The sequence below is a fragment of the Chondrus crispus genome, genomic scaffold (assembly GCF_000350225.1).
Source record: "Chondrus crispus Stackhouse genomic scaffold, scaffold_216, whole genome shotgun sequence".
NCBI lineage: Eukaryota > Rhodophyta > Florideophyceae > Gigartinales > Gigartinaceae > Chondrus > Chondrus crispus.
Genome location: NW_005179098.1, coordinates 137,476 through 157,595, shown reverse-complemented (window position 1 = coordinate 157,595; position 20,120 = coordinate 137,476). Strand labels below are relative to the sequence as shown.

The window sequence follows — 20,120 nt, the reverse complement described above, 5'->3', positions numbered from 1 at the left end:
ACAGGCAAAATCTCGGCAAAGTACGACCACCAAGAACGCTCCATTGTTTTCGCTCTCTGAGTTTGCGAGATTCTGTGTCATTTTGCGTGATGATTCGCATGCTCGAAAAGCTCTTTTAGATTTAAACAATGCGCTTACGTTGGAAGATTTTCGTGCAAACTTCACTCGAGAAGATCTTTGGCGAGAAATAGCGAAGCGCTTCAATGATGCATCTATATCGTACGAAGAAGATTTTTCAACTTCCGTACCAGATGTATGTTCCGCAGACCCTCCCCTTTGCGCAAGGTCAGCTGAGAGACTGAAGGATGTGTACCAGAGGACGCGATCGATTTTACTCAACGCTTTGAGTACTACAATAGGTCTGGTAACAATGACCCGGAGAGCTTCCCGAACTATTTGTGGCCACACGACAAGGAGGGAAATGTTTTAGTATCAGATATGAAACGTGTGTGGATTTTTTTCGTCGTATGTCGTCTAGATACGAAGGAGCCCGACCATTTTTTTCTAGATGTCAGCTTGAAAAACTTTTGCTGCGGGAATGGAGGGAGGAGGGAGGTACGGGTCTGCTGGAAAATCTACATCTTCATCCGGGAAGAAAAGAAGAAGTTCTTCGTTTGAGCAAGCTGGTGAGGAGATAAAAGAAATGCGAGTGGAGACCCAAAACCGCTGGGTAGAGGTAAGGGAAATGCTTGGCAGCGCGCATAGTACGACAGAGGGGGCAGGAAAACATCCCATGCCTCTCTCCGACGAAATGGTTAACGAAGACTGGTACGAAATGATCCAAAAGCGAACTCTGCGCCTCAAACGAGTAAAGGATGCTGGGGCTGGTGAACGCATAATTCAGATGTGTCAGCAGGGTTTGGAAGAGGCTATCAACAAGTTCAAGAAGCAGAAGCGAGATGCAGGCATTAGGGATTCATAGTTTACAAGTTGTGAATTCGGGCTCACCAGTACAAGGCCGAGCGCCTATCCGCCTCGACCGGCAGCACCCTAGACCAGCCGGACGGCTCCACGGTCACGGGCAAGCTGCATCTCTTGACCGCCTCCCCCACCGTCGCCCTTGAGAAAACCCGCTTTGTCATCCTTCCGCTCCCGTTCTTTGCCGTTCCCGTCGTGTGCGACCTCAGCGCCCGGGATCTCGCGCAAGGCGCATTGGTCGTCCTCTTTCCCACCCAGGACAACGTCCAGTGGCTCGCTGCAGATCTGCTCGGTCTTCGCGAAAACCGCCCGGAGCTCAAGCTTTTCGGCCTGAATAAGGTCCCGTACAATTGCAGGATCCTCGAGTTTGGCATGCCCCAGCTGGTAAGGACGCTTTTCGGGAACAGTCCACGCAGGTTTGGCTCAAACACGCTCGCAAAAATTCAACATCGCAAGTGCTTCCGTCTTTCGGATTCCCCTACACCACGGTTGCAGAAAACCAGCCCGCACCACTAGCCGCTTAAACTTGCACAAGCTTGCTTTAAGCCGGCCTACGACGGGAAGAAGGCGACCGGACGTGTGCGATAAATAGCGATAGCGACACTCGCGAACCTCGCTCCAACCCCCACCTTCATACATAGCCTATCTTCAGCAGTTTCCAGCACTCTCCAGCCGTATCCAACCTCAGTGGCACCTTCACCTCATCTCAGCCCTCACCATGGTTAAGTCTGTCTTCCTCCTCGTTGCCCCCTTACTCCTGTGCGTCCCGTTCGCGGAGACGATGCTCGGGCTGGACGTTTGCGAGTGCGTGCGCCAGGAGGTGCTCCGCGGCCCGTGCGCCGGTCGCGGCGGCGCCGCCAAGCTCTGCCGCCGCGTCCTAGACGCCTAGGAGACCTGTAATATCGTCCACTGTAAGCGCAGGAAGCGCCTCGGCTTTTGTGGCACTTGCCGCCGCCCCGAATAAGCTGCGGAGGAGACGCGCGCACGGACGCGCCGTAATTTGGCGGGATCCAAGAACAGACGTGGAGAACTTGCCGCGGGTGCATGCGTAATGGAAGATAGTGAGAGTAAAGGGCAGCGTCCGTTTGTGAGATCTCGAACTCGCCTTCGCCTCGGTTAGCGACCCTTCTCTCCACTACGAGCCTGCACAGGCCTCCTGGAGAAAGAACACATGTTCGCTTCGTTCAATGGCACCGCGTCTACGGTACCCACTGCGGCGAAGCGGGCTCCCGCATGCTCACGCAGATATTTGGGGTTGTTTGGGGTTGAGGCGTGAAGGCGGCTGGAAGCAGGGAGACTGTGCAGAAAGGAGGTATGTGAGGGATGGAGGGGAGTGGAGGAAAAGAGGCCAGGAATTACGAGAAGATAGAAGGCGGCGGACGAGGGAGAAAGGAGGATTGCGCGTCATGAGAAGGATGGAATGAGGGCGTGGAAAGAAATTACGTGGGAAAATTACAAGCGACGGCAGTGGCGGCGGAGGATACCGCCTGAGGGCTTGGTTGAGGCGTCCACCGTGGGACTGCAAACGCGCCCCCTCTTACCGGGCCACGGCCGACAGTCAATCTCCGCGTCCCCCACCGCACCTGGCGGTGCTCTCACCGTCAACGCCCAAAGTCCTCAAAGCCCTCTCCCGCGACCCTCACCTTCGACAACGAGCACTCCCTCTCTCCCGCCCTTCATGCGCACCTCACCCCACAATGTCTCGGCGCCCTGCTTTCCAAGCCTCTCTCCCCGTCCGTCTCTCCGCGCGCCCGCCGCTGCTGGCCCACGCGCGCCGGCGCAACTGCGTGGCGGCCACGCCTTGCTGCACGGCGCGCCGCGTGGCGGCCCCCCATCTCCCTCTCTGCGCGACTTCCGCGGCCGGCGTCCTCAAGGACGAGGTGATCCGGGTGCCGTCCACCGTGCTGGCGGACCGGCACCACCCCGTCAAGGTCTCGCTGCGCGCGGAGTCACTGGGCCGCCGCCGCCGCCGCGTGGTTGGCGGCGTCGACATCGCGGCCACGCCTGCGCGCGTGTGGCGCGTCCTCACGTCGTACGACCGCATCGAGCGCTACATGCCTAACATCGTGTCCAGCACCGTCGAGGACCGCGATGGCGTCGTGTATCTGGACCAGGTCGGCATCATTTCGAACAAGCTCGGACTCAGATCGCGCATGCTGGTCCAGGTGCACGAGAGGGAGGAGGACAGATTTATTTCCTTCTCGAGGGTCGAGGGGAGAGACTTTTCGGAGTTTGTCCGGAGTTATTCGGTTAGCGAGGTCGAGGGGGGAGTGAGACTCGATTATGAACTCGTCGCCATGCCGTTTCCACTCTTCCCTATGTACTTGGTCGAGCGGAAGGTGTTTAAGGAAATCCCGAGGAAGCTCGCCTCGATTAGGGAGGAGGCCATTTTGGGGCGCGTTATCCCGTTTGAAAACGAATAAGACCTAACAGTTTTGTTATTCCACATTCATCTCGTACTAATCTCACCGCCAGCTCACTCTCACATTTGTGTCAATTTTATCTCGCAACATCTTTACCTTATTATCCAACTAGATCAAACTCAACGCTCCCGTTGCAGTCAGTTACAAACAAAATCAGGGAAAACGCACTAAATTTCACTAGGCAAGTCGTCCACTCACGCGCGGTCCGACGTCGCCCTTGCTCTGCTGCCCGCCGTTTTCCTTGACATTGACGAAACCGCCACTGTACGCCGCGCCCGCGCCCCCTGGGCCCCTACACCCCCTACAGCTACAAACGGCGACCTTGTACTCGTGCAGGAACTTGGAGAACCGAACTTTCCACGGGGCTTGAATCCAGTTGGACTCCAAGAGGGCCGAGCGGCCGACCGGGGTGCGGTCGAGGCCGGGGCCGGCTGCGTACATGTATCAGTCGGAGCAGCGGTGGGAGAGCCATTCGGTGAAGAGGAGCCAGAAGTGAGGGTGCAGGGCGTGTTTGGGGACGAAAGCAAGGGTGTCGTGCGAGAGTTGGCTCAGGAGGGCGTCAGCGGCCGGCTGCGGGAAGGGGAAGAGCGGGCGCTCCGTGGACGAGGTGGTCCGGGGCGGTGGATGAGGCGCGCACTCGGAGGTGAGGGCGGTAGAGGAACAAGGCGACCACGTCTGGGCGCTCGTCGTATCGGCTCCGCGCAGCGGAGAGACAGGAGACCGCGTTCCGAGAGAGATGCGTTCCAGCGAGCAGGTGCAGGGGGAGAGCACGAGAGGAGCGATGTGAGAAGAAGGACCGGTGTGGTGCGCTGGTGGTGGATGAGGGTGAATTTTGCGTCGGAGATGGGCGGGAGGGGGGAGAAGTGGAGCAGGTAGACGGGTAGGAAAGGGCTTGGTCGTGGAGGGAGGTAAGCGTGGCGCGGATGGCGGTGGAGGGCGGGCCAGCGGGAGAGTGGAGGAAAAAGAGGAGGGTAAGGCATAGTGTGGGAGAGGCGGTGGCGGGTGGTGTAGGGGTTGAGGAGGCAGAAGAGGACGACGAGGGTGGCGAAGAAAAAGACGAATAGGGGATCAGCGTTCCGAGGAGAAGCGGGGGTGGAGGGTTGGAAGGAAGTGGGGTTGGAGGGAGGAGGAATTAGGAGGGGAGGTGGACCGCATGACGTGAAGGAAGGAGGGAGAGAGCGAAGGTAGGGATAGACGCGCAGAAATTATGTACTTGCACATATCAAATGCTCAGTTTATCCCACCACCACCCCGCCCAATATGGACGGCTCCTATGCTTGTAGAAGCACACAAAAGAAATCTAAGGACGAAGAATACCTCGTTTCTCCAGAAATGCAACCATTTTCTCTCTTTTCTTCGACGAACCTCGCGTGAAGTCTGCCTCTACACAATCTCGCACCATCTCAACCATCTCAAGGTTGTCTTCTTTCGCAATCCTGTACCAGTCGCTCGTCTCTTCTTGTAATATCTCTAAAGAATTAGAGCAATAATTATTAATCCTGTGTGGGCGACCGTTGCGGGCAATGCATGCATTGCAATTACTGCAGTAATTGTGCAACATCATCGTGACCATAACGATTTCAATACAAACCTCCAACGAATATTCCAACTGACGCAGAATTCTCCACTTACTTACAAGGATTCCGAAGGCTTGTTCAACATGTATACGCGAAGAAGACTGAAAAAATTGTACGCATCGCGATACGGGTGACCACGAATCATAGAAGCAGGAAAAGGAGTTAGTAAACTTTCGTCGCAACTGTACACTTCATCGCCTGCCACCCAGTAGCCTTTGTTCAGTAGACCAGCAGCCAAGTATCTTCCCAACGATGAAACCGAATGCGCCAAGGAATCGTGGGTCGACCCCTTGCACATAGCAGAAACCATTAAAAAAGGATTCCGCGAATCGACAAGCGCTTGTACAGGAACAGAGTAGTAACCTTTTCTGCAGTAAAACCCTGCAGGGCCATGGCGAGATTCAGGTGGTTTGATCTTCATACAAATTCCATCCAAAGCGCCAATGCAGCCTGTTAAAGGACTGATTGTCCTCCTTGAAGACTTGAACTCATCGGCAAGGAGCTGAATGGCAGCAGTAAAGTTTAGTTCGGTTGTGTTGCTGTAACAAGCGGCGTCGAGAAATCATTGCTACTTCGTGAATCGGGATCGGAACCAACGCCGTTGCCAGGGGATCGCAGCAGCTTCTCTGATGTGAAACGTAGACGTCCTGCAAGGGCATTTTCCGCTCTGTACATTACTACCGTTTACAGCGCTTTTCTTGAAAAATTCAATTTAAAGGCCTGGGAGATACGCACTGCTGGAAGTCAAGAAAAGAAAAATTTGTGATGAACTGCAAGTTAGGAACGGCCCTCAGTCGGCAACACCTGTGTGTGAGCACAACGGACACACGTGGGCGATTTGGGATACGTTGACATACAGAACACGTGTGGAAGCTAGCTGCTGATAATCAGGGAGAAGCAGACAGCATTCTGGATAGCAGACAGAATTCTGGAGAGCTGACAGAAATAATGGGAGTGAACGCAATTCTCCTGATTGCATTCGCGACAGAACCGAAACGACTCATTCCCTTTGTGATAGTTATATGTACCCTACCGCTTCGTAGAGCGAGGACAAGAAAAGGGGAGACAGACAATAAAAACCACCAACTGTGAGTATTCACGTTTCATTGGCAAGAATTTGCTACCGTGTTCGTACGCGAGACCCCTCCGCGCTTCCGCGCGAGATTTCTATCCTCTTGGATACTGTTACACATATTGGAAGACTACCTTTTTGTCTTCCCCCTTGAGATTTCACAACATATCTATGAAGGACATTAGTCAATATTTACCACGTTTCGATCAGATTCATTCTGCTGTACCGCTCGGGGTCGATTTGGTAATTTGCTCTTGCGCAGAAAGGGTAATAAGGTCAGTCACCGCGTCGCTGTCGTTTGCAGGAATAACCTTGCTCACGTTCGGGAGACTGCATTTCCGCTTAGAAGCGTCTTTCTCCGCTTCGCACGGATGCTTGTTTGCTCCCCCCTCGCCCCATGTTACTTCTTTGGCCTTGACTCTCTCCAACTTTTTGGCAGCACGCACCTGCTGCCCCCTCAAACGCTGCTCCCGTTGTAGTTACTTTTTGTGAAACCTTGCCTGCTTCCTTGCCGCCTTCTCCTTTTCCTGTAAAGCATCTAGGATCTCCCTCCTTTTTCGCTCCTTTACGAAATCTCCGTACGTGAGGTATATTGCAGGCGTTCCTTTCTGGAGTGCAGTGTTCTTCTGAACGCTATCCACTTCCTCACTAACCCTCTTTTTCGGCATACCAGCAGTCATAAGTATCTTTTTCACGCTTTGGTGGGGTTTAAAATCATTTCGACAGACTGTATTGCTAGAGAGGATGCTTTTCCGGAGTCCAATATGTTTCGTAATTGGGACAAATTATCGCTGTCGTTCTGGCGTGTAATAAGATGATGATTTTCTGTTTGCTCCAAGCGAGTCTACATTCTTTCAAAACTTTGATTCCTGATTCGCTTTGTCTCAAACTGATCCAGAAAGCTTTGGTCATCGGCCATATCCCAGCTCTAGAGAAACTTTCGGTGATATCGGAAGACGTAATCGCGTAATACACTGCCATTCCAACCATGAAATTATTTATTACAGTTCTTGTATCGATTAAGTTCAAGGTGCACAGGTTGTCTCTTGCCTTTCGCATGGATCTTTTTAATGACTTGTTCATTAGCTGATAGCAAGGCTGCAAAAAATGGCTTGTGTTAGCCGGCCCCTGTACTACAGCGTAAGAAACAGAATTGCAGTATTGAAGCCAATCCCAACCTTCTCTGGACGAATGGCCATCCAGCGTCAAACAATAGGCTTTCTCCTTAGAAACCCACTTGCGAACGTAGCGATTTATGTGCTCCATCGCGAACCGCATCAGTCGCTTTTCCATACTTCCATTCTCAGAAGTCATTATGACTGCATTTTCCGGGAACCACGGTGCCTGTGTGAGCCAGTGGTACTGCGAAGAAGCAGAACCGACCTCTTTTTTCGATAGGGCTTGAACCATGAGGACATTACGTTCTTGCCAGCAACGATAAAGAACGGGGGTGTCTTTCGTCCGGATGCAGAAGCATCCACTATTGCTGTTATGTGTTTCCCACATCCGCCAGCAGTCTTAGATCGAAACCCGCCATGATGTGTGTCGGAAGCTCCGAAGACCTTTTCTTTCTCACCAAATTCAGCAGATACGGCTGTTTCGTCCATGTTCCACAATTGGTCTGGGTCGAAAAATATGTGAGGGTGTTCGTGTTCGACAGCTCAGAGCGCTGCCGCAAAAGTGTTGACGTGCGTACAGTTCTCTGCGTTCAATTTTGCGTATTCTTTATTCTCTGCATTTCGATATGTGATGTCCCGATTACCGGCTCTCCCACTCTGGATAGCGTCCAACGATGGTATTTGACTGACATTCTTAAACTCCATGCTGCCATCTGATGCGATAGATGTCATTATTTGTCGGAGCACTGCAGTGTTTAATGCAAAGCCCCTTTCCGCTGCGTAGCGAATATGCTGTTCGATTAACGCGTCTTCCTCCTTCGTTATCACACAGCGGCCTCCAGCTCTGTTGTCTGCAGGGTTCAGCAGACGATGAAAGTAGCAATCATTGCGTGTCTTAAGGCATTTGCTAATGCCGTCAGCAGTTCCACGGTTAATGTTCGTTTTTCGAACTACTTCAGCCACTCCAATCCCCTCGTTTAGTAATGCTGCTTCTGCTTTGCGCTTTTCCTTCTCGACGGCGTCTCGCTTGTCCCGCTTTTTAACCAATGCTGCCTGACGACGCATCCTCGTGGCCATTGGTGAGCAGTTCGTTTTGGTTTGTCTCAGGATTCGGCCAGCCGGGAAGCTCGATTGTGCTTTGATACCCGAACAACTGACCAGGCACAGCAAAGTTCGTCTACAGTTTCTTTTTGGCCGCAAAACGTCATCCAGGGAGACACGTGGACACCGGAACTCCTGATCCGAACGAAGAAAGCGACATAGAGCAATTGCCTGAACTGAATAAAATACCATTACGGACTGTTCGTGACTGAACATACAAAATTACCAAATCGACCTGTTTTACCAAATCAACCTTTCCGGGAGTGGTAGTGGTTGATTAGGTGCCCCTGTTGATGGGAGAGTGAAATGTGCAGAGTTTTGCTGGACATTGCAACAAAACCCGAGCTTAGGTCACCTCCCTCTTACTGCTACTGTACCCAAGGGTACTGTACCAAGGGTACTAGAAGCATCCTTGTACCGTAGAGTCGCACTGAAGGATCTGGAAGGCTTACTGACGTGGGGAATGTTTGAGATGTACCCTTCTCATTGGCGTAGTATGTGACACGGCTCAAATTGGGACACCAAATTCTCAAAAGCTGTGCGGAATTAGTAATCGCTTGTGAATGTAGCAACTCCTGTCGGCCCATCGATCTCTTCCTACATTAGAACATTTCTTTGCCGACCTCTTCCAGCGAACCCTCGTCCTTTTCCTTTCCAATGCCTTCGTCTATGCGTGCGCAAACGCAAGCGCATCGAAGGCGCCAGGAATACAGAAAATCGGAAAGGACACGCAGAGAAAAAGCGCTGTAACTCGTGCAGCAGGGCCAATCTGTCCGTGAAGTTGCCTCTGTTTGTGGAATATCTCGAGGAGCTGCTTTCCGAATTAGTAAGAGCCATAAGACGTCAGATTCGGCAACGCTTGCGCGCGTTCTAGATCCTGTACGCTTCCCACAAGGACGGCGTAATGTATTCCATTCAGTAGAGGAGTCTCTCATTGCGGACAGACTATTAGTTGCGGCTCGGGGGGGCTTTGCAGTGGACAATGCTCAACTAACCGCAGTTATGTCCAGTGCCGCTGCCGATGGTCGAAAGGGCTTCAAAAGCGGGTTGCCCTCTTCTGACGCAATCAGGTCTTTTCGCGCTCGCAACCGGCAGTTGGCCTACAGAGTGGCTGAAAACGTGACATCGGCTCGTCTATCAGCTCAAAACAAGGCTCACTTTCTCACACTGAAGACAGTATTGAGGGACATTGTTCGCAAAATATCCTGGTTTACTTGCCGATCTACGCAAAATATGGAATTTTGACGATCGTCAAAATTCCATATTTTGCGTAGATCGTAGAGCTGTCTCGAGACAGCCGTGCTGTGCGAGTATGGCAAAAAACCCGATGCTATGCCTCTGCCTCTCACAACCATGGCGGTGCACGCCGGTCAGTGAGAGATTTTGGAAAGCATGTGACGGCCGGAATCACGATTGCTGCGGGTGGAAATATTGCTCCACTTTTTCTCGCCTCAAGCAGAAAGAGAAAGATGGCCTCTTGGCTTGACCCTCAGCCGAGATGACTTCTAACACAACAATAGCACTCTGCACTGGCTCTGTGAGGAAAACTGGTGCCCTCCTGACACTGCGCTTCGCGTCAAAAAGGCAGGTTCGATGGACGGCGAAATTATGAGTAGTGTGGCATGCCATATAGATGCTCACGCGGGAAAGACAGTACCACAAAATGAGCACATATTGCTCCTAGTCGATGGACACAGCTCTCGGGACGGCGTAGCATGGACCGAAACTTGCGAAGGGCTGAATATCGTGGCTGTGAAACTGCCCGCAAATACTACACATATGCTACAGCCTTGTGATCAGAAGACGAACAAGACTTTACAGCAGGAAGTACGCATGACTCGAGATGTGTTGTTGAGCATGAGCCATTTCTCATGGGCAAACATAGCGGTAAAAATCAAGCTTGCAGTAGCTGCTCATAGAGCTCTAACCCCTGATGTTGCCCGATCTTCATTTGTTAAGGCTGGACTTTGGCCTATGGATTTTCGGTTTATGGCATTTCTGGATAGGGACAGACCACGCCAAAGATCGCTGGCACTGCGTAGAATGAGCGAGAACAGTGCCGGCAGGGCACAAGACGTAGACACAAGCACAATTGAGAGACGAACAGCATCCGTCCGTCTGATGAAAAACATTCACTCACTTACCAATGGTCAGTACTCCGCTTCCCGAGCCTTGGCTGAGGTTTCACAAGCTTTACATGGCGATTATCCACTGCACAACATTCTAACTAAGAATATTGGTCTGCAAAAAAATGTCACTCCTCGAAAAACTAGTAGAAAGTTCCTCGCCATCTGGAACAAAGCATGTCTGCTGACGGTTGGGAGATTGCGGGCCTCTCAGTCCCCTTTACAGCGGTCTCACGGTCAAAAAGAGCCCTCATCTGGCGGCCATCACAGTACAGAAGGGGTTGTACAGCTCGGGAGTTCGAACAAAGAAAATGCTGATCCACACGCAGCATGTGAATTCCCGGGTATGCGTTTTGTGAGTGACAACATCAGCGAGGACGATGTGCCAATCGCGCAGTGGCCACGAGGCGAGAAGTACGGCGTTCTACTCCAGAAAAGTGCTGTCTCGAAAACGGGCAAGGAGGAAGCTGCGTCTGCTTTGTTGGAGCTCCGCCATTATCGATGAAGTGTGCAACAAACGTGATTTTCCCTCGTCCCAGTTTGACCCTGGCACAGTTTGGAGGGCAAGTTTGCTGTCGAAATAAACGCAATTTTCCTAGAATACGAGCTGGATTAGCATGTTTATCATAACTTCTTATGTGTCCCACTCAAAGCCAATGAGAAGGGTACTGTAAGCGCCAAGTGGCCTAGTCAGCGCTGCATTAATGGCACTACGGTATCGCATCAACAAAGAGGGGTTTAACAAATGCGGGGAATAAACGTAATTTGGATACGCAGGAACTAATCGCTGTTGTAAAGAGCTCAAATATCTAATTACAACGCAAGTTGCGGACGTGTAAACTTTAGGTGGTGTCAGCTGATCTGTGCTCTCAAGAGCAAACGACATAAACCTGAGTGGGAAGTCATCCAATGATGTAAGCGAATATCTGCAGGGGCGGTTCTAAGTGGAGATCTTTCAATCATCTTATAAACTTGATTGATTGCGCGGCGAATAGACTGATGTTCATCGCCAACCGTGACGTCCTGTGCGCCCGCTACCATACCGCTCAACACCGCCGGCTGAACGCACCGCCTAGTTTCGCAATGCGGTGAAATCCACGTCCCACTCTGGATCGCCTCGTGAAGCGGCGCTCCCCGATTGGCCCTCCAAGCCCGGAGAGAATCTATTGGGCATCCGGATACCAAGTGTTCGAATGAACACGCACGCCGAGTACCTGTTCCGCCCTCGAAGGTTCCTGTCACCACGATGCGTCCTTTCGTCTTACCCAGCTGATCCACCCCACCGCGTAACCACTGCGTAACCAATCTTGCGTCAACTGGCATACATCCCAATCCCATTCCCTCAGCCCGACACGCAACCACTCCCGTCGACAGTACTCCCTCCCCCCCCGCGACCATCCCCAACTTCTCCTTCCCATCTCCTACAGTTGACACACTCACTCAGTACCTTCCCCCCCCCCCCGGTCTCATCCCAGTCTGCCGTTTTCAAGAACCGACCTCCTCCCCACCCCGTCTCCGGACCCGCGCCCCACAATGGTCACTGCCGACGAGATTCTCGGCTCTCCATGGAATGCCGCCCCACTGGACGTGCTTCGCGCCACAGACGTCTCCGAATCACAGGGTCTCTCTGAGGACGAAGTCCATGCCCGTCGTGAGAAGCACGGCTGGAACTCGATCCCGCCGCAACCAGGAAAGCCCCTGTGGAAGCTCGTGCTCGAGCAGTTTGAGGACCGACTCGTCATCATTTTGCTCCTCGCAGCCGTTGTGTCCTTTGTCCTCGCTTGCTTTGAGGACGGCGAAAACCAGCTCCAGGCCTTTTTCGAGCCCCTCGTCATCCTCTTGATCCTCATTGCGAACGCGATTGTCGGTGTCATGCAGGAGAGAAATGCGGAGAGCGCCATTGAAGCTCTCAAGGAGTATGAACCGGAAACTGCCAGCGTCCTAAGGGAAGGCGTCCAGAAAGTCGTCAAAGCCGCCGAGCTCGTACCGGGTGATATTGTCGAAGTTGCTGTCGGTGCCAAGGTTCCGGCTGATATGAGGATTGTTAGCTTGCAGAGTTCGGTTCTCATGGCTGACCAGAGTATTGTCACTGGCGAGAGCCTCAGCGTGTCGAAGACGACCACCAAAATCCCGGTCGAAGCGGGCGTCGCTGTCGTTCAGGATAAGAAATGTATGTTGTTTAGTGGAAGTACCGTCAGTAGAGGTAAGTGTGTGTGTGTTGTCATCAGCACTGGCACCGATACTGAGATTGGAAAAATCCATGCCGATATCGCAGAGGAAGAGGAGTCTCCCACCCCACTCAAGATTAAGCTGGATGAGTTTAGCGAGTTTCTGTCGAAGGTAATCTTGATTATTTGCATTCTCGTATGGCTGGTCAACATAGGCAATTTCAGGTCGCACGGTGGTTTATTCAACGGCGCTATCTACTACTTCAAGATTGCAGTTGCCTTGGCTGTCGCTGCGATTCCAGAGGGGTTACCCGCTGTTGTCACTACATGCCTCGCCCTGGGTACTAAATCAATGGCAAAGAAGAACGCTATTGTTCGGCACTTGCCCTCAGTGGAAACCCTTGGTTGCACGACGGTTATTTGTTCCGACAAGACGGGAACCTTGACGACTAACATGATGAGTGTGCAACGCGTTATGGTTGTCAACAAGATGGACGCCGAAGGTTATGCAACCATACAAGAGGTGGAGGTGTCCGGCGGCACCCTTGAGCCAGAGGGTGAATTCCGAAATGCAGGGTCTCCCGACACGTTTTCGAACCCGGCCAACTCGAACAAGCTCATTGCGGAGATGGCTGAAATCTCCACCGTTTGTAACGATTCATCTTTGACTTACGATGAGCAGAACAAGCATTTTGACCGTATTGGCGAAGGAACTGAAGTTGCCCTGACGGTGTTTGCGGAGAAGACTGGTGTACCGGATGCCGATGTGTGCGAAGCTCGCGTTACCGCTGCTCCTGCCGAAAAGGCAACAATGTGTCGCAAGTTTTGGCTTAGCAAGCTGAACAAGCTTACCACGTTCGAGTTTGCGCGGGATAGGAAGAGTATGTCTGTACTTGTGGCGCCGAAAGATGACCCATCATCGACGCGGTTGTTGGTTAAGGGTGCACCGGAGTCTGTGCTGGAGAGGTGCAAATACGTCCGCCTTGACGATGGACAAACTGCGGAAATTACATCTCCTATTCGCGAGCAGTTGGAGTCTGTTGTGTTGAAGTGGAGCTCCGGCTCCAGTGCACTTCGTTGCCTGGCAGTGGCGGTGCGCGACGGTGCCCCGGGACTCGGAGATTACGATCTTACGGACACGACGCGTTTTGCTGAGTATGAGAGTGACCTGACGTTTGTTGGCATCCTCGGTATGCTGGATCCGCCTCGTGCGGAGGTGAAAGATGCGATATCGAGGTGTCGAGATGCTGGTATTCGAGTAATTGTCATCACTGGGGACAACAAGGCGACTGCCGAGGCCATTTGCCGTCGAATTGGTGTGTTTGACGAAGAGGAAGATTTGGAAGGCAAGTCATTCACTGGCACAGAATTTGATGCCCTTTCAAATACAGAACAAGAAGTGGCAGTGAAGAATGCATCACTGTTTGCTCGTGTCGAACCGCAGCACAAACAACGGCTCGTGGACTTCTTGCGAGCTGGACGTGAGGTTGTTGCCATGTCAGGAGACGGTGTGAACGACGCACCTGCGCTCAAGAAGGCGGATATTGGAATCGCGATGGGATCTGGAACTGCAGTGGCCAAGGAGGTTTCGTCCATGGTTCTCGCCGATGACAACTTCGCCACCATTGTTGCAGCAGTTGAGGAAGGGCGATCGATTTACGCAAACATGAAGCAGTTTATTCGTTATTTGATTAGCTCGAACATTGGTGAGGTGTGGTGTATTTTCTTGACTGCCCTGCTCGGGATGCCTGAAGCCTTGATTCCCGTGCAGCTGCTCTGGGTGAATTTGGTCACAGATGGACTCCCTGCAACCGCGTTGAGCTTTAACAAAGCCGATGCGGACATTATGACTCAGAAACCCCGAGGTTTGGAAGACAGTATTATCGATACGTGGATGTTCTTCCGCTACATGGCCATCGGAACTTACGTTGGAGTTGGGACCGTAGGCGGGTTTGCATGGTGGTATCTGTTTTACGAGTCAGGGCCGCAGATGTCTTGGCATGATCTTGTTCACTTCAACACTTGTACCGAAGTGGCTGGTCGTGGCTGGTCTTGTGATGTCTTCCAAGCACGAAACGCAAGCACAATAGCATTGACCATTCTGGTTCTTATTGAGATGCTGAATGCTTTCAACAGTATTTCTGAAAACCAGAGTTTGCTGACGATGCCTCCAACGACAAATCCGCTTCTCATCATCGCATGCATGATGAGCTTGGCGTTGCATTTTGTGATTTTGTATGTACCATTCTTTGCCAAGATTTTCTCTGTAGTGCCTCTGAGCTCAGCAGAATGGACTGCGGTTATTGCCATGAGCGTTCCTGTAATATTTTTGGATGAGGTACTTAAGCTAGTCTCGAGAAGAGTTGCAAGTAATGAGAAGAAGAGACAGTGAGGTGGTTCTTGTATATGTGGTGAAGGGTGCTCTACTTCAATGTCTAGAATTTGTGTCTCTAGAGGAGCGATTTTTTGTAAAGCAACTGACTTTCTTTTTGACAATAGATGTCCGATAAGTCGTTGACATGTCTTGACATTCCGAATATGTTTTAAAGTAGCGGTCTCTTCGGAACTCATGGTTCAACAGCAAAAACCGTTCCACCACACTGCGGGGCAAGTAAATGCAGACGGCGAGCCGGACCGTGACAAACTTAATCGGGTCTTCTTCAATAGAAAACAGACTAGTTTCGAAACATGTGAAGTAGCTTAACTGACCCCTACGTCAGGGATAAAGTCTCGAAAGAGGGTGTTAAAATGCCTCGAAATGGTTTTGCTACATGGTTTTGCTACATGGTTTTGCTGTCTGGCATTACAAGGCCCTCTCCTGTTGTACATCCGGGAGTTTTACGTCATTGCTGGAAGACTCTCAGGGGACCATGTACAGTATGCATGATTTTTTTTGGGGGGTGTGACAATGTTGGAGTTTGTTTGTTCTTGATTTCAACGCCCCTTTCTTTCTTTAATTGATGATCATTGTTGGAATTGTGCATCTGGCACAATGGAACACATAAACAATGACGACGGGTTTTTGGGGTTTCCATGAAAGCATTAAGAAAGAAAGAAAACCGATGACTACAGTAGGACTGCTAATTGAGTGTGCGGGTCTGTCGGACAACAGTTATTGTATTTTTTCTGGGCAAGGCAACGTGCCATTTCACTTGTGTTTTTTGCAACTACAGTAGTGTTGTGAAGATGAGTTGGAATACGTGTACGACGTGGCCACGAGTGACACGTTGAGTATGAGGTCTCGGTTTCCTCTTTTTGTTTGAAATTTCGAACCAGTGAGGGCCGGTGGTGGCGACGGACGACGCGCAAAAAAGATAGTTTTTCTTTTAGTTTTTGCCTCCTCGGCGCTGTAAAGAACTACTCGGTAGAATGCTTCTAGACTCCACGCCGTCCGCTGACGAAATTAGCACCTTGCCGTCAATCTACCAAAGAAAGAGGTGCCACACCGACTTAGATCCGCCTGCTCATCCACAGCCCCCTTTCTGACTCCTGCGTCCACCTTTTTCCTCTCCTGTCTAATCCCCTCCCCTACCCACACCCACTCGCAAACTTCGCTTTCAATCCCGTCGCAACTCTCGTCCGTCCGACGCCCTACGCTCTTCGCCCCTCCTCGCCTCGCCCCCCCCCCCCCCCCCCCCCCGTCGGCCCTACCCCTCCACACGCAATGTCTGCCCCCGCAGAGAACATCCCCACCTTCAAGGTCGTCCTCGTTGGCGATGGCGGTGTCGGAAAGACAACATTCGTCAAGCGCCACATCTCTGGCGAGTTTGAGAAGCGCTATCTCGCCACCATGGGCGTTGAGGTCCATCCGCTGAAGTTCTTCACAAACTTTGGCCCGATCCTCATGAACGTTTGGGATACCGCTGGCCAGGAGAAGCTTGGTGGTCTCAGAGACGGTTACTAGTACGTTTTCGCTTTTTTCCACTTTGTTACACTCTCTTCCACCCTTCCTCCCTTTCCAATTCGATTCCTTTGCTCTACGTCTATGAGGATCCACTACGCCTTTTGGCTGTGCGCTACACAGACTTTGGTCTTCTGCGCGAACACTTTCTTCCTACTCATTCTGAAGACGCTAGTATCTGTCGATCTACAAATCCACGCCATCGTCCGAGCTCGTCTTCTAACCTTTTTTTTTGTTCTCGAATTGCTCCTCGTTGAATCGCGTCGTCCATCACAGTATCCAAGGTAATGCCGCCATCATTATGTTTGATGTCACCAGCCGCATGACGTACAAGAACGTCCCGCAATGGCATCGCGATCTCGTCCGTGTTTGCGAGAACATCCCTATCGTTCTCTGCGGAAACAAAGTCGACATCAAGGACCGCAAGGTCAAGGCCAAGTCAATCACCTTCCACCGGAAAAAGTCGCTCCAGTACTATGAACTCAGCGCCAAGAGTAACTACAACTTCGAGAAGCCGTTCTTGTGGATCGCCCGCAAGCTCATCGGCAACCCCACCCTCAACTTTGTCGAGTCCCCCGCCCTCGCACCACCAGAGGTCAAGCTCGACGAGGCCCATGTCCTCCAGATGGAGAACGAAATCAACATGGTTGCTAACATTCCTCTCCCGGATGAGGACGATGTCGAGGGTTAGAGAGTCCATCGGATTGCGGAAGATCGGTTTCCGCTTGGCTGTCTCACTGCGCCCCTCTTGCGTCGCTTCCGTAGGGGGTACAAGTTCTGCACGGGTCCAAACATTAACAAAGTAACTTTCGCGATCCACAAACTTGCGCTCGAGGCCTTGTTTGCAATGTCTCATCCCATTCTTGTTCGCCCGATTTTCGCGCAGGAAACGCATGTTGTAAATTGACTGTTGCAGTGTGACTACTTCGTTTCATATCCGTCGGGGGTGTGAGCAGTGCGTCGTGGGTACAGTTGGATATAGGTCTTTGTTGCTGTCGCCGTCTTCGAGAGTGAGCGGTTGGGAACCCATGTGCTTCGATGGCGATGCAGTTGAACATGCCACCTATCGTGTCTGCCAGTTTCTCCAAGGGAATATCAGTTGTTTTGCGAATTGCATCAGTTCTAAGATATATACTGTAGCTCTTTTGTTCGTGCAAGGGGATATCCGTTGGGGTGACCCCGTCGGCACACGTTTCAACTTTACGAATTTTAATACATAGAGAAGCAGCTTCAGTGATCCAGAGGTTGAATCATCTTACCACTTGCTAATGTTGTGGATTTGTATGTACACACATCCCTAGTGTAGTAAATTTAGCGACGCAGCAATGTTCAAAACTTTTTTTTCTTATTGCCATAGACTGCACTTCTTTGTCGGATTGTATCGGCTTGCGTTCCGACACGCAAATGCCTTGGCGAAAGCAGGGCTTTGGCTTAGCGGCCCTTGCACTCTGAACTGTCCCGGTGAATGGGGATTTGTCATCATTTGGACCTTCAAGGCCTCCCGTCGGTACAAGGTACACCATATCTGAGCGTATGCTACAAAAAACAACTGATCGTTTGTGAGTTCCCGCGCGAGCGTAGGATTCGGAGGTGGAATCCCATCCTGACTGTTGTTGCCCGTGCTCTTGAACGCGCGATAGGCAACATTCACCCCGTTCTTGTCGGCCAGGTTCTCTCCCAGAGTCAAATTTCCTTTTACGAAAATGCTTACATCACGTGGCTTGTATGTGTTGAATAGATCAATATAGCACTTGGCCTTGTCTTCATAGTGAGCAACAGACGCATCCGACCACCACGATGTGAGAAGGCCGTTCTTGTCATACTTGCGACCTTCATCGTCAAAACCGTGCGACATTTCGTGCCCGACAATGGCGCCTATCCCGCCGTAATTCATAGCATCGGGATACGCATCAGAAAAGAATGGCTGCTGCAGAATGCCAGCTGGAAACACCATTTCATTCCTCGTCGGAGAGTAGTAGGCATTTACTTCTTGAGGCTTCATAAACCACTCGGTGCGGTCAATCGGCTGGCCCAACCTCTTCAGAGCTTTTCTCAGTAGGTAAGCCTTGGCGGCAGCCACGTTACCCTGAAACGATGCGCGTGAAATGGAAAGATCATCGTAGGTGTCCAGTTTCGAGCTGTAACCAACCTTCCAGTTAATCGCCGACAACTTTTCAATGGCCGCCTGTCTAGTAGCTTCATCCATCCACTCTTGCGATGCCAATGTCCCAGCGAACGACTTTGAAATCTCCGAGGCTAGCTTTTCGGCCATCTGCTTGCGAGTTTCAGGAAAATGCTTTTTGACAAACGCGGCTCCTACCGCTTCTCCGAGGTACGCGTTGCTCAAAGACTGGCACTTTTTCCATTGTTCGGGGAGCTGCTTCATACCATAAATATGCTGCTTGAATCGAAACCCCTCATGGTACATGCTCTCCCCAAGGAGCCCGCTGTCTGCGGCGGATCGCACCAGATGAAAGGCGAGGTAGCCGCGCAGAACGCGTCGCTTGTCAACATCGACGGATAAGCCCGCCATGATCGCGACGATCTTGTCAAAGAAGAGCGGGTTGTCCAGAACGAGACTGCCATTGATCGAGTTGGGATCAACACCGAGGATCTTGAGATACTCCGGTATGGCGAGGGCATCCGACATGGCGTCAATCTTTATCTTGTTGTACGACTTGTCCGGGTCGCGCAGCTCCTCTGGCGGGACAGTCGCGTTGGCCAACGTCGTCTCGAGGTCCAAGACCTGGCGCGCGAGCATATCGTGGCCTTGGCGTGGGAGCAGTCTCGCCTTACCTGCGGTCGCAAGTAGGTTCTGAATGAGCTTGAGATACTTTTCCCTCGTCTCCACATCGGCGTCCTGCATGCTAAAGTAGTTGTCGCGATGCGGCAAGCCGAGCCCGCCCTGGCCAAAGTACAGGGCATACTGCGAGGGGATCTTCTCATCGACGTTGACGCCGACATCAAACAACGCCACCGAGGACACGGCATGCAATTGCGCCAGCAAGCGGGTAAAAGCCGGGGCGTCGTCCAGGTCGTTGAAATGGTCTCGAAACGGAGACAAGTAGAGGGTATTCAGGCCGCCAATGCCCATCTGGTCAATACAGCTGGCATAAAACAGGCCGGGTTTCGACGGAAGCCCCCCGCCGTCGCTCTGCAGCTCTCCCTCGAGGAGCTCCTTCACCATGAGCTGCAGCATGTCGCCGACGACCGAAAAGCTCTTGGTATACCTGGTGCGGTCGGGCGGGATTCGATTCGACCTGAGCCACGACCCGCACGCGTACTCGTAAAAGTTGTCGCACGGGTCCGCGCTGCGGTCCATAGCGGCGAGGACACCGTCGGCCACGGAGCGCATGTCGCGGCTGGGCTCGAAGCGGTCCGACGGCGACGACACGTCGATGACGGCGGCGATGGCGAAGCACGCGACGCTGATGACGGCGAGCACGGCGAACAGGCGGCCAAAGTAGGTGATGCGCAGCGGCTGCTCCATGCGGTAGTAGCCGGGCGGCGGCGGGGGGTAGAGCGGGTCGGTCTCGCTGTCGCCCAGGCGCACGTCGTGCGGGTCGGCGGCGGGCGCGCGGTAGTCGTGGTCGTGCGTGCTGAGCTGGGCGTAGCCGGGGGTCGGCTGCTGGAAGCCTTCCAGGTCACGCGGGGGGGGCGCGGCGGGGAGGGCGATGTGCGGCTCGGCGCGCGGGTGGCGCTCGTGCGCGGCGGCC

The 20,120-nt window shown here is 52.4% G+C and overlaps 4 protein-coding genes; 3 read left to right on the top strand and 1 right to left on the bottom strand.

The window, feature by feature from the left end:
* Positions 1–10,330: 10,330 nt before the first annotated feature.
* Positions 10,331–10,840, top strand: CHC_T00004163001 (hypothetical protein). Its single transcript, XM_005715558.1, has one exon. It carries the CDS (start codon positions 10,331–10,333, stop codon positions 10,838–10,840), a length of 510 nt encoding a protein of 169 aa, XP_005715615.1.
* Positions 10,841–11,868: 1,028 nt separating this feature from the next.
* Positions 11,869–14,999, top strand: CHC_T00008559001 (calcium-transporting ATPase, endoplasimc reticulum type). XM_005715557.1 is given in 2 exon segments: positions 11,869–14,895; positions 14,896–14,999. The coding sequence occupies 1 exon segment, from the start codon at positions 11,869–11,871 to the stop codon at positions 14,893–14,895; it is 3,027 nt and encodes a 1,008-aa protein (XP_005715614.1). The 3' UTR covers positions 14,896–14,999.
* Positions 15,000–16,167: 1,168 nt separating this feature from the next.
* On the top strand, positions 16,168–17,745 carry CHC_T00009201001 (small GTP-binding protein of Ran family). XM_005715556.1 is given in 3 exon segments: positions 16,168–16,406; positions 16,681–17,095; positions 17,096–17,745. 2 exon segments carry the CDS (start codon positions 16,168–16,170, stop codon positions 17,093–17,095), a joined length of 654 nt encoding a protein of 217 aa, XP_005715613.1. The 3' UTR covers positions 17,096–17,745.
* A 4-nt stretch (positions 17,746–17,749) lies between these two features.
* On the bottom strand, positions 17,750–19,894 carry CHC_T00004162001 (hypothetical protein). The gene has a single exon (XM_005715555.1). It carries the CDS (start codon positions 19,892–19,894, stop codon positions 17,750–17,752), a length of 2,145 nt encoding a protein of 714 aa, XP_005715612.1.
* Positions 19,895–20,120: the final 226 nt, after the last annotated feature.